Below are 13,905 nucleotides of genomic sequence, written 5' to 3'. Positions count from 1 at the left end.
ATAAGCCTGCACAGTGCATGTGTCTCTCCCTAACTTACTCCATATGGTCTCTCTACAGGCTGTATAATGTTTCAAAGTCTGTGAGTGAATACTACAGACTGGACGAAGCAGATGACATCCCCTTCATTTGCTCCACCACTCGAGAGAACGGAATGTTGCACTGCTCCAACATCCCGAAACGCAGAGTTGGACGGGCTGATTGTGAACTCACGGCTGATAATGTCACAGATCTTGTTTTCAAAGATCCCCCTCATCATGGATGTGTAAACTGGAACTTGTATTACAACAACTGCAGTGCAAGCGAACACAATCCACATAATGGGGCTATCAATTTTGACAACATTGGATGTGCTTGGATTGCTATCTTTCAGGTGTGTATGTGAGTCATTGAAAAGAGTATTGAATGAGTTTATGTCAAAAAAAAAAACATGCAAAGTCATCAATAAATTTTTAGGAAGGCAGGTCAGGAATTCTGATTTGTTTTTTCTACTTGGATGAATGTGTGTTAGAAATCCGCTCCAAGTTGTTCGTTAAAATTTTCGCTGAGTATATATTCAGTCTGGCAGGTGGTGATATATTTTTTTTTATCCTCACATATCCTTTTGGCGCCGAGAGACACTTACTTTCAGAGTCGGAAAATGAAGTGAATGGTTGCCAGGGGCTACAGCGAGAGTGAATCCTCTTACATCAGTAACCAACTTACCTATAGGAAATCAAGTTTTATCATGTTCCATTCTAATCTAATCTTTAGGGCAACAATATTTATCATATTCTTTAGTAATCTGATTCAGGATGAACACCAACACTTATCTGGTTTCTGAGTAATCCCACTAACCACAGCATGACGTTTATCATTCCATAGAGTTTCCTGACCTAGATTTGTGGAAGTGATGAACAATATGTGAAGTTGTCCTTTGTATTTTGGCACTTGATAGAAGTGCTGTATTTTAAGCATTAAATGAATGGTGGATATTGTAACCTGTATAATATTGTTTGTGTTTTCTCATCAGGTCATCACGTTAGAGGGATGGGTGGATATCATGTACTATGTCATGGATGCGCATTCCTTTTACAACTTCATCTATTTCATCTTTCTTATCATTGTAAGCGCACAGTACTTAATTAACTGATACATCTTCCTCTCTTTTAACCTCTGCTGGAGTCTCTGCTTTCATAAGTTGCATGGAAATGTTTTTTGTTATCATCAGTGGTGTAATTTACTCAAGTAATTTTACTTGATAACTATACTTAGAGAGATGAAAATTCTGTCATCATTTTGGAGAATTTGTAATTGAGCAATGTTGAAACTGAATGCTTGTACTTAAGAAACTTACTGCAATACTACATTAATGTACTACATTTCTAAGGAGAAAATAATACTTTTTATACAATCTTGGACCTTCAAAGTACATATTTAATGACTTTTAAAATCTATCATTGTATTAAAATCAATAATAGGCTCTTGATTTGTCATTTTGAAAAGCTAAAAGCAAAGTTTTTACTTTTAAATGTACTTAAATGTGGAAGCTTTTTAGTTGGTATTTGGATACTAAAAAAGTACTACTTGTAGAAATGAGAAAATAATTGTTTTACCCATAAAAACTACCTATGCTTAAACTTACAATACTGTTACAAGTTTGGGGATGGTAAGATTTTTTATTGTTTTTGAAAGAAGTCTCTTATGTTCACCAATGATGCGTTTATTTGATCAAAAATACAGTATAAAACAGAAATACTGTAAAATAATATTAAAATGTAAACTATTTTCTATTTTAACATATTTCAAAACATATTTACTCCTGTGATGCAAAGCTGAATTTTCAGCATCATTACTCAAGTCTTCAGTGTCACATGATCCTTCAGAAATCATTCTAATATGCTGATTTGCTGCTCAGGAAACATTTCTTCATGTTGAAAACAGTTGTGCTGCTTAATATATTTGTGGAAAGTATTAAATTCTTTATGAAAAAATTTACTTACCCCAAACTTTTGAATGGTGGTGGAAGTACACTTTTTCGGACGATCATTTAGAAGTGAAAACAAATATTATTAGAGTACACATTTAATACAGTGTGTGTGTGTGTGTGTGTGTGTGTGTGTGTCCACAACAAAATTAGTTTGACTTGAGTTAATTTATTAATGAGTAACGTCTCTTTTGAGTGAATGTGCAAATTTTTAATGTTAACAGGTTTTACCATGTTATTACAACATTTAACCACTTTTTATTAATTTAAAAATTGAAATTTTTTTTAAATCTTGACAACAAATTAAACAAATTTAAATCTTGTACAAGAACTACAGCAAAAACCAGCTTGATGCATATTTTATCAATATTTTAGAAATTGAATTTGAATATTACCAGTATTGACTTCAATGGATTTCATTCAATTCATTTGAACACAACTGCTCAAAACGGTCTAAATGTATGAAACCTACACATTCAAAACATTATTACTCTGAAATCTTTATGTAAATGTTAAGTGTAAGTCATGACACTACATATGCTGGGGTGTGAATTTGATAGGTGCTTGATATAAAATAAATGGTGCTTTAAAAAGAGTTTGAAGGTCCTTGAATCTGGTGTTCATGAAAGAGTGGGAACCCTGCATGCAAATCACTATTTTATTGATTAGAAACACTGAAGAGAATTTAAGGTCATGAAATATGCACGAATACCCAATTACAAAACATCAGTATTCTAGGTATTTCATAATCCTAATGTTTTTGGGCTATTGTTTTCTATGTTGTATACTCATATCTTGTTTTACCACAGGTAGGCTCCTTCTTCATGATCAACCTGTGCCTGGTCGTCATTGCAACACAGTTCTCCGAGACCAAACAACGTGAGAACCAGCTGATGCAGGAGCAGCGGGCACGTTTCCGCAGTAACGAATCCACCTTAGCTAGCCTGACCGAACCAGGATCCTGCTACGAAGAAATGCTGAAATACCTCGTCCACGTTTGTCGTAAACTTTGCCGTCATGCCGCACGCCTCTATGGTGAATTATGCCACAAGAGACACGGTGGTGTGGCCAATTCCAGCAGCTCCTTCTCAGTGGGCGGGACTAATGACTATCGGAGTGACAATGGGACAAAAATGGGTCCGACCCAATACTGTATGCTGCATTATCATCATCCTCCTCAGCATCAACATTATATCAGTAATGGCATAGAAATGAAGACCCTTCATCTCGATAGAGATGCTCAGAGTTCCAAAACGACTCCATCGCTTCCACTTGCACTACAGAATTTAAAGGGTTTGAGGCTCGGTATGAACTATCCCACCATCCTGCCCTCCAAACTATACACAAACCCACATACTCGCTCACACTCGACAGGTGGAGTCAAAGCACCAGCTTTCCATCATGGACTGAATGGCAGGAAGATTTCCATTTGTAGTGGATACCATGGTACTTACAAGTTGCAGCATGGTAAGAACATAGATAAGCAGTATTTTGTTATCTAATGTAATTACATTCATATATTAAGGTAACATTTAATATATGACATTCTACTAACTATAGGTAACTCTTCAAGTACATGTCAACTTATACTACTAACCCTATCCCTAACAGTCCCATTAGTTGACATGTAGTTGCAAAGTTTCTTATAATTAGTAGAATGTCTAAAGTAGACTATCGAAATAAGGTGTATTCTATATTAATTGTGGCTTAAAGGTACAAATATTTTTTAGGGCCACTGTACATAAAGCATATTAAGTAAAATATGACAATCTCTATGCAAAAACAGAAGTGTTTTTGGCCATGCTGTCATGTTTCAAATTGGGTTTGTGGATTAAGAGTAAATTCTGTCTCTGGGGTTTTAACTTAATAACTTAGATAATGGAATTCCTTTTTTTTTTTTCTTGGCTTTGCGCACTTGACATGCCCTAATAATTCCAAATTGAATTGAGGGAACCGTCTGCACAAACACACACTCTGTCTAGTCATTATTTTTGTGCCTCTTGACTTTTGCCTGAAATTACCTGGTGAGGAAACCTTGGGATTTTTCAACATTTTGGTCAAAATGCATTCATAACTTTGATTCGTCTCAGCATCTTGTGGGTAAAGTACATCCGCGCCCACACTTCTGTACAGCTACATTTAATAGATATAAAACTTTATTTTGCAGTATATGGTCAGGTTGCCCTTCGTCAAGTTTGAACAAACCAAACTTTGCCTTTTTTGGCAAACAACAGTGGTGTGGTTTGAATGCCAGCAGCCATTAGAAATTCCAATAGGAATCTTGAAAATATTTACGTCATAATTTGGAACCTAAATGATCCTAATGCAAAATTTATCATGGGGTTTTAACATAACACACACACAAAAAAGAAATGTTATGATTGACAACAGGATAAATTAACAAGAAAATCCTTACTTTGTAATACATTTTTAAAATGTAATTTATTCCTGTGATGCCAGTGCTGAATTCCATTTGCAGCCATTACTCCTTTCTTACTATTATCATCAATGTTGAAAACAGTGCTTATTATTTTTGTAGAAACAGTGATACTTTTTTTTAGGATTATTTGATAGATAGACAATTCAAAGAACAACATTTATTAGAAATAGAAATCTTTTGTAAAAGTCGGTCACTTTTGATCAATTGAATGCATCCTTGCTATAAAGAAGTATTAATACAGGTATAGTTTATTATAAAAGTTTAAATATTATAAAAGTATTCATTTCTAAAATTAAACGTATGATAATTTATGAGAAATTTTAGCTATTTTTATTTACATTTATTTTTGTTATTTAAAATAAGAACAAAGAAGCAAATTACAAACACAATAGAACAAAAATACAAATAAAATAAGTTAATAAAGAGCCAAAAGTGATTCAGTCAAGAGCAATGAGTCACTTTCTCTTTGTCTTTTGTTGTTTGATTAACATTAATGTCAGACAACAGCAGGTTTATTAGACTGCTGTCACTTTAAGACTGACTGGACGGATATACTGAAACAATATACTGAAATATAATGATATACACATGTGTTTGATCATTTAAAACATAACCGACTGTGTTTATACGGATACTCCACACGATGGGTATTTTGGCATAATTGTGTGTGGATTTGACCATTCAAGCACAATAAAACGCGAAAATGAACTGAATTTGCGATCGCATGCTGTCTGAGAGATGTGCTTTCTGTCTGTGCACACGCTTCGGGTGTCTGTCAGCGTGCAAGCTCCGCATTGAGTTCTTTTTCACTGCTTTATTGCGCTTAATAGCTTTATTAAACATTAAGCACGTCCAAAATTTGCGATTACATGCTGACTGAGAGAGCTTTCTGTGTTCGCGCTTCAGGAGTGTGTCAGACTGTGGGAGTGCTGCATGAAGTTCTGCACTGCATATTGCACTTAATAACTCTATTTAACATGAAGCACGTCCGACTCTATATTGGAGCATATCAATAAACTTTTAAATAGCCAATAGCATTTAATTTAAATCACAACAGTTTGATTTAAAACTCTTATAGCTCGCTCAGTAATCATATTATTCCAAAACAATAAAAGTGGTGACAAAGACAGTAAACAGCAGAATTGGGATTTTCTTTAATGCTGAAAACTATAAAATCTTAGAGAAATCCAGTTTGATCCCATTAGGGTAATTAAAGAATTGGTGCCAAATTATTATTTACTAAATTACTCACAGAGTCCTGTACAGATTCCTTTTTGACTGGGTTTGGTGTCCTCAGTTAGCATACCATCTGTTTAAAATTATCAACTAATATGTGAATGATAAATATAGTGAATTTCATGTAGGGTATAATCGAAGCTCAGACACAACAGATGGGTCTCAAAAGGCAGGTGTAGACAGACTTTGCACTGATTATGAAAAAAACAATATCAATCACTATTATCAAAGCAAATGTCGTAAACTGTATTCAAGTCACTAAGGCATTACTGGAGGCTGGGGCTAGTTTTTAAAATATTTACTGCACTGAACATTTACATTTTGCATATAAGTTTATGCATTTAGCAGACACTTTTATCCAAAGTGACTTAGAATTTGCCACAGCCAGCAATATTCATAATACACAATACCAGGTTTATTAAAAAATTACTATAGATTAGGAAGCAAGCTAGAGAGTTGGAGTCGATTTATTTTTGACAGTCAGTCTCTGTATAGACATATAGAAAAAACGAGCATTTGTGTAAATTGGACTTAGTTTTTGAGACATGTAGCCCCAGCCTCCTTATGTGTAATATTAAATAATGTTGTCCTTCACTGCAGGTGTGTATCCGGGCACATGCTCGAGTGTGTGTGTGGACAGCAGGGTTGGGCTGGTGTCTTCAGAGTCGTCCTCCTGCCCAATTTGTGCCCTGGAAGGCGATGGTGTTAATTGCAACTCCAACACTGAATCGGACCGAGAGAAACATGGGCCAGACGTCAGCTCAGAACAGAGCAAAAGAAACCAGGATTTGAGAGAAAAGGGGTCTGGGCATGAGAATTGTGTGTGTATGTGTGTACATTATTCCAGAGCCATTTTGAGGCGGATTGTGGACAGCAAGTACTTCAACAGAGGGATAATGATTGCAATCCTTATCAATACACTCAGCATGGGAGTGGAGTACCATGAGCAGGTGAAAACAATGCACTCATTTAGACACCAATCACAAATGAGATTAATTAACATCTGAGTTGTTTCTATTAAACACTAGTGAAATTAAGTGGAGAAGAATCCTGCTTCTCTAGTAATCCCACATGTGTCTCCTATGTTTTAAAAGAGATCTCAACAATTTCATAAACTGTGCTCAGATATATACACCCCAAAATAAAAATGTGAAACTTAATTATAAAAATATTAAAAGAGGAAAAATTTCCCACAAACTTGAACTTTTTCAATAATAATAATAATAATTATTATTATTATATAATATAGTACTCTACAAAGGCTTAAAGGGGTGGTTGATTGCGATTTCACTTTTTTAACGTTAGTGTGTAATGTTGCTGTTTGAGCATAAACAATATCTGCAAATTTACGAAGCTGAAAGATCAATGCAAATGGAGATACCGTCTTTTAAATTTCTGGCAGTTTAATGCCTACAAAAACGGCTGGTAGGGACTACAACAAGTTACTTCCCGGGTTTGTGACGTAACAAACCCAGATAAACCCCACCCTCGGGAAAAGGCAGCTAAGGGGGCGAAGCTCTCTCTCTCTCTCTCTCTCTCTCTCTCTCTCTCTCTCTCTCTCTCTCTCTCTCTCTCTCTCTCTCTGTGATAGCTATGAGAAGCGTTATACATGGACGCGCGTGCAGTTACCATACTGTATTAAAGCTTTAATCAGGATAAAACCGTATATTAAAAGCTAAAATAAGCAGTAGCATTTACAAATAACAGCATATCTAAAAGTATGAGACAACAACAAACAAAAAAACACAGGCCTACCATTAAAAGCTGTGCTTGCACAGGTTCTGCACAATTTTCTTCAATAATATCCTCTGCTTCTCAATCGGGCTCAAACTGATAAGTGATATTAACGACGCCATTGTTTACAATACAACCAGAGCACATGCCGCTGAGGTGAGGGGCGGGAGGTTTAGATGCGCACTTGAGGCTGTTTAGCCAATCACAACACACTGGGCTAGCTAACCAATCAGAGCCCATCACCTATTTCTGAGGGTGGGGCTTCATAAAAGCAGGAAATGATCAGCACGTTTCTCAGAGAAGAGACAGAGCGGTGTGGAATAAAGGTAAATTATGTGAAAAATAATGCATTTTTTTTTAAACGAAGCATTAACACACGTTAGACTGCACCCCATAAACACAATCAAGCCTAGAAAAAAAACAGTGAACCACCCCTTTAATCATTATTTTTAGTACAACAACACTAGAACACTAGATTAGTATTATTATTGTTAACAATAATGTTTAAAGGGAAATATTAGTTTTATTAGATTTTTTTCTACTTGAATCTGAGGACTAAGATTTAGTTGAGTACTTAAATTTTGCAATTAAATGGATGGATGATGTTAGATTAAAAAATAATAACGCTTGCAATTTCCAATGTGCCAGTGTCATTTTGGATCCAAATCTGTGCATTCTGTCTGTGACCGAAAAATTATTCATGTTTTCCAAATTCAAATGGATACTTAATTATTTATATATATATATATATACACATATTATTTATATAAACATGTACAACAAAGTTGATACCTGATTGAAACATAATGAGTCCCTCAGTTAATCTCCTGAAATATGAAATGGTGACTTTGAGCAATACAATTTTTAGTGTCTGTTTTTTGCTGTTACATACAAATAAATGCCCTAGTGTCACTCATTGTAAAACAACATGATCCCCCAGCGCTGTGATTCTATGCATGTTTGTGGCTCATATTGCATTTAATTAACCCCCTTTGTTAGGATTAGTGTGTCTGTGTGAGACTGAGAGGGAGTCTGATATTAACCGGTTTGAGGCAGAGGACATTCACACTGTTGCCAGGGAAATTATTATTTACATTACAGTAGACACGGTTAATAACAGCGCTCGCCTGCTCTTCCTCTGCAAGAAATAAAGCCACATGGAGAGAAGAAGCATAAATAGAATGGCATGACAGTAACAACACTGTAGTTTAGCTTTTGTATACGCTCGTGTTAGCAGCATATGTGTTACAGACATGAATAATACCTCAGATCACATGGCTTGTTGAGGAGAAGTGTGCCATTACTTTTCAAAGCCTTTTTCATCTGGTAGACAAAAAAAAAAAAACTGGGTAAAAGAGCCTACATGTTCACACAAATATACATTGGTTGCCTGTTACTATGACACATCAGTAATATTGTAAATTCTCGTTCTTTCTTTTAGCCGGAGGAGCTGACAGACGTGTTGGAGATCAGTAATATTGTCTTCACTAGTTTGTTTGCGTTAGAGATGCTCCTGAAGCTTTTGGCCTGCGGTCTGTTCAACTACATCAGCAACCTATACAATATCTTTGACGGCATCATCGTTACAATCAGGTTCTGTGCTAATCTGTTTGTTTTACATTTGTTGTAAATGCTGTGTATTTTGACCACAGTTCTGTCTGGTGTTTTCTACAGTGTGTGTGAGATCGTCGGACAAGCGGATGGAGGGTTTTCGGTTTTGCGGACGTTTCGTTTGCTCAGGGTACTAAAGCTGGTGCGGTTCCTCCCAGCTCTGCGCAGGCAGCTGGTGGTACTGATGAAGACCATGGACAATGTGGCCACATTCTGCATGCTGCTGATGCTCTTCATCTTCATCTTTAGGTTTGTATATAAGTTATTCCATACAAGAACAAGAGTCGTACTGTTTGTAGATCATATGTGTTATGAGGTTTCATTTCCCAATTGGTTTTCAGAGGTTTTTAGTACAGTTTCAGTAGAAGGAATATGATTCGTCATTAAGTTTTTTGAAATTTTTTAATATTCATTCATTTTAAAAGGTTAACACAAGAAGGTAAACTCAAGAATGTGAATTTTTCCTAAGCACAACATTATTTTGTTATTTAAATCCAGTCACAGTGAGTATGGAATTAATGTACTTATATTATGCCAGGTATCAGTGTTATTTTATACACTGATATACTATTATAGTTTTTGCTAATATTTTCAATTAGATTTTATTTGTATATTTTCTGTTTTCGTTTTTTAATTTTAAAGTTTTAGTAATTTTGTTGTGTCTTTGTCACTTAGTGTTTTTTTAATATGTCTATATAGTTTTTATTAAGTTTTAGTTTTTATTTATTTTAGTACTTAAATAAAAAATGAGAAATGTTGCCTTGGCAACTAGCTGAAATAAAATAAGTTTAATAAGGTAAAAATACGTTTTTTTATATTTTATTTTATTTCAAACAATGAAAATTAATTTTTATGTTTTTTATGATTTTTGTCAAATAATCATATTAATATTCATTCAGCTTCAGTGTACCTTGTCATTATGGTTAATTTCCTCCATAGCAAGCACATATTGCTCTTTTAGGTTGTAGTTTTAAGAAAAAATTTAATTAGACCTTAAAATGTAATAGTGATAAATGAGAATATGCAAATTGTCTGAAATTCTGATGAAAAACATTGAAAAATTGAGTCCACTGGGACCAATTCTCACTATTAACTAACTATTAACTACAACTTTTGCCTCAATAAACTCATAATTACTGTTTATTAATAGTTAGTAAGATAGTTCAGTTTAAGCATTGGGTAGAATTAAGGGATGTAGAATATGGTCATGCTGAATAAGCCATTAATATGTGGTTTATAAGTATTAATGAATAGCCAGTATGCTAATATGCATGCTAATAAGCAACTAGTTAATAGTGAGAATTGGTCCCCAAACTAAAGTGTTACCAAAAACACAATGATTTAGTGTAAAAATGATTTTGTTTTACACACTACACAGTTTCTAGTCTTTTAAATAATGACTACATTTCTGTATTATAACAATTATATCAGTTTCTCTCTCTCTCTCTCTCTCTCTCTCTCTCTCTCTTGTCTTCTGTGTTTTAGTATATTGGGAATGCATCTGTTTGGGTGTAAGTTTACTCTGCGTTTGGAGAATGGAGACACTGTGTCAGATAGGAAGAACTTTGACTCACTCCTCTGGGCCATCGTCACCGTGTTCCAGGTCAGAAGATTGTCCCTAAACTCTTTAATAAGCAATATATGGATGTTATATTCTTTTAAGAAAGGTAGAAATGCATTAGGGAGAACTACTTATTATTGCTTAAAAGCTGCAGTCCGTAAGTTTTGCCTCTTTGTTGATTAAATCTAAAGATCGGTTAGCTCATATCACATCAAACCGTTCAAATTATTATTATTGTTATACTTTATTCTCATGTATGTTAACAACATCAGCATTGGTGACTAGTGTGTATTAGTGTGTAGATTTAAATTTCTGCACAGTCGAATCTAATTGTCATACTCTTCGAATTTCATATTAAGAAATTATTTTAACCCAAAAAGCAAATTATGCTCCCTTCCAACTGGTTTTCTTTCAAATACAAATTTTTGTAATCCCAGGCTATCTGTAATCAGAAGCACATTTATAACTGGAATATAATTTAATTTCATTCACATGTGTTTCTTAAACACATAATCCTTTCTGGATTACAATCCGCCATAAAAATGATACATTTAATTATTCTGGCTGCTGTGAGAAAAGGCTATAAACGATCGGCCACCTGCAGGATCCTCATATGCGTTGATTTAAAAATGATTTCGGGTACCCCTCAAATTAGAAAACATTATTATAAGATGACCGTGGTGAATCGGGCTAAAGTAAGGCGATAGTTTTGAACACTGGCTGGTTATGTACTTGCTCAAATTTTGATTTCGGATCATTTTTAACCAAAAAAAAGTTACGGACTGCAGCTTTAAGTAACAAAGGTCCTTTTTAGTGAAAGATAAAACACAATAGTTACACAACTATTTTTTTAAGTTGCTGTTCGTGAAATCCCCACATTTTGCTGACCACCAGGAGTCTGTAGGTCGCTAAACTGACAGAGGCTTATTCATTTAAAGTCCAGAAATAGCATTTTTAGTCTTCAGAAGCAAGTTTTGATTAAATAATCACTCCTCAATGTGGGAACAGCAGCATTTTGCTAAAATGCTGAGGCAAGGGATTGTGGGTATTTAGCCTCCCTTAAATGAAGTAACAAATCCTTGCATGTCAGAGCAAAATACAGCTATTTTGAAGCTGTACATTAATATTTATCATTATTTAAATTATTTGTTATTTTATTGTCTGTAAAGTGTTTTAAGAGAACATATTTTTGTTCTGCAATCTACTATACATCATTATATTATATGGCTAAAAGTGCTAAAATCCTCTTGCGGTCATCTCTGTCTATTAGGCAACGGCTCAGGCTTGCTGTATGTGAATGAATGTGTTTGTGTGTGTGTCAGTCTTACTTTTAAGACTGGGATTATTTAAACTTCTACTGTTAGAGTTGAAATTGCTGAGGTCATCGAAACCTGCCCCATATTATTGCAGACATGATGAAGTCATCAGCCCTCTCCCTGCGGTATTGGGTAGTGTGATGAGGTCACCGGGGGTGACACTTGTGCAAATACTGATATGGTGCTGTATTAACTCCAGGCCCTGAGGGAAGCCATCGGAGTCAGGGTTTCTTCGGTACCGGGAGCCTTTAATTTCCCTAATCTCTATTTCTGTCGGGTGTGGGTGGGAGTGTGTGTGTGTGTGTGTGTGTGTGTGTGTGTGTGCATTTGTAAGCAGAATATAAACTCCAGACTGAACCTGCTGTTTTTCTTCTGTTCTAAATCAGTCTGCAGGAAGAGGCAGAGATGAGTTCAGGTTCTGTTGTGATGGCTGTGTGAAATGTGCTGGAGTGAAGGGAAAACAAACTAAACAAAAGTTTATTCGCATTTGCAAGTTGAATTTTAAATGAGCCAATAAATAAATAAATAAAGGTTTCATTTGTTTTACTTGTTTATACTAATGATGGTGCTTTTTCTTTCTTTGTAATAATACCTTTAAAATACCTCATAGTTAATGTAAATATAAATAATTTGCTACTTTGCTTGGGCAAATTAGTTTTTTATATTATATTTATAGTTAATAATTTATCTTAATTTTTATTTATTATAAATAATGTGTCTTTTTAAAGAAAATAAATTTTCAAGCTAGATACAGTAAATGTTGCAATTTGTTTTTAATAATTTAAACAAATGATAAGAATAAGAATTATTGTAAATATTAATTATTGTAAATATTGTAAATTAGGATGGTTCAAAGAAGTCAGAATAATTTGTCATAAAATTTCTGTGGCCAATGAGTGTTACATTATGCATTAATTACACAAACTGTTTTTTTTTTTTTTTTCAATTCAGTTTCAGATTTTTCAATTCAAGTTCAATTTTGGTTTTGTCACCTGCCAATATTTATCCATAACCAATTAAATATGCTTTTCTTAATATGAATATACCATTAATCATTATAATCAAAATACTGATTTTTTTTTCAAGGTATGTTATACACATAGAGGTGTTGTTGTAAGCAATAAATGACATTGACATTTTTAAAAGCATTTAGATAAAGGCAGGTGTTAATTGGTGGTTATATGCTACAGTATTTGCCTGCTCACAATTTAAGACAATAGTTTAAAATGTGATATTTGTGCTAACAGTCGACAATTTGTGCTAACAGTCATCCTGTGTCTCTACAGATTTTGACCCAGGAGGACTGGAATGTGGTTCTGTATAACGGCATGGCCTCCACCTCCCCCTGGGCGGCTCTGTACTTTGTGGCCTTGATGACCTTTGGGAATTACGTCCTCTTCAACTTACTCGTTGCCATCTTAGTAGAGGGCTTTCAAGCTGAGGTAAAACTGTATATGTTGGACTAGGGACTACAGTACAGTATATTTCTTTTCTTGAAATGTTTTGATTGAAAAGTGTGCTTGTAATATCTTTCTTTAAAATAAATGCCAGTTGCTTTGATATTTTGCATCTAATGCAGGGAGTACATTTTGGCTTAAAACAATAGTTCACCCAAAAATGAAAATTTACTGAAAATATACTCACCCTCAGGCCATCCAAGCCATGTCCAGGGTTCCCACGCTTCTTGAAAGTACTTGAATATCAGACGCATGGTTTCAAGGCCTGGAAAGTACTTGAAAACAAACATAGGTCCTTGAAAGTGCTTGAATTAAATTTGAAATAAATTTCGTTTATGGCACTATTTAAAAAATTGTTCTATATGTTCTGTCAAAGACATAACAAGCGGCACTAATGATTGGGGGTGGAGATGGGGGAGCGCGAAAAAAAACTTGTGTGTGTTGATGCGCGGACTGTTTTCTTAAACTCGCTCCCGCTGAATTTCTGACCATTCCCGCAACGTGAGTATCACGCTCCCGCAAACATTCTTATTGTATATATTTCATCAACGAAAATAGTTCCAAATATAGTAACAGCTGAGCCGCT

The 13,905-nt window shown here is 34.8% G+C and overlaps 1 protein-coding gene across 1 annotated transcript in view; it reads left to right on the top strand.

The window, feature by feature from the left end:
• cacna1hb (calcium channel, voltage-dependent, T type, alpha 1H subunit b) overlaps window positions 1-13,905 on the top strand; it is a 66,487-nt gene that overhangs the window by 23,022 nt on the left and 29,560 nt on the right. Inside the window, exons 5-12 of the mRNA XM_016504845.1 lie at window positions 59-371; window positions 1,011-1,103; window positions 2,774-3,431; window positions 6,241-6,590; window positions 8,816-8,967; window positions 9,049-9,234; window positions 10,471-10,588; window positions 13,149-13,304. Of these exons, the coding sequence (XP_016360331.1) occupies window positions 59-371; window positions 1,011-1,103; window positions 2,774-3,431; window positions 6,241-6,590; window positions 8,816-8,967; window positions 9,049-9,234; window positions 10,471-10,588; window positions 13,149-13,304 (2,026 nt within the window). The remainder of the gene's footprint in view (window positions 1-58; window positions 372-1,010; window positions 1,104-2,773; window positions 3,432-6,240; window positions 6,591-8,815; window positions 8,968-9,048; window positions 9,235-10,470; window positions 10,589-13,148; window positions 13,305-13,905) is intronic.

The sequence above is a fragment of the Sinocyclocheilus anshuiensis genome, unplaced genomic scaffold, assembly GCF_001515605.1.
Source record: "Sinocyclocheilus anshuiensis isolate Anshui unplaced genomic scaffold, SAMN03320099.WGS_v1.1 scaffold218, whole genome shotgun sequence".
NCBI lineage: Eukaryota > Metazoa > Chordata > Actinopteri > Cypriniformes > Cyprinidae > Sinocyclocheilus > Sinocyclocheilus anshuiensis.
This window is presented reverse-complemented; position numbering and strand designations above follow the sequence as displayed.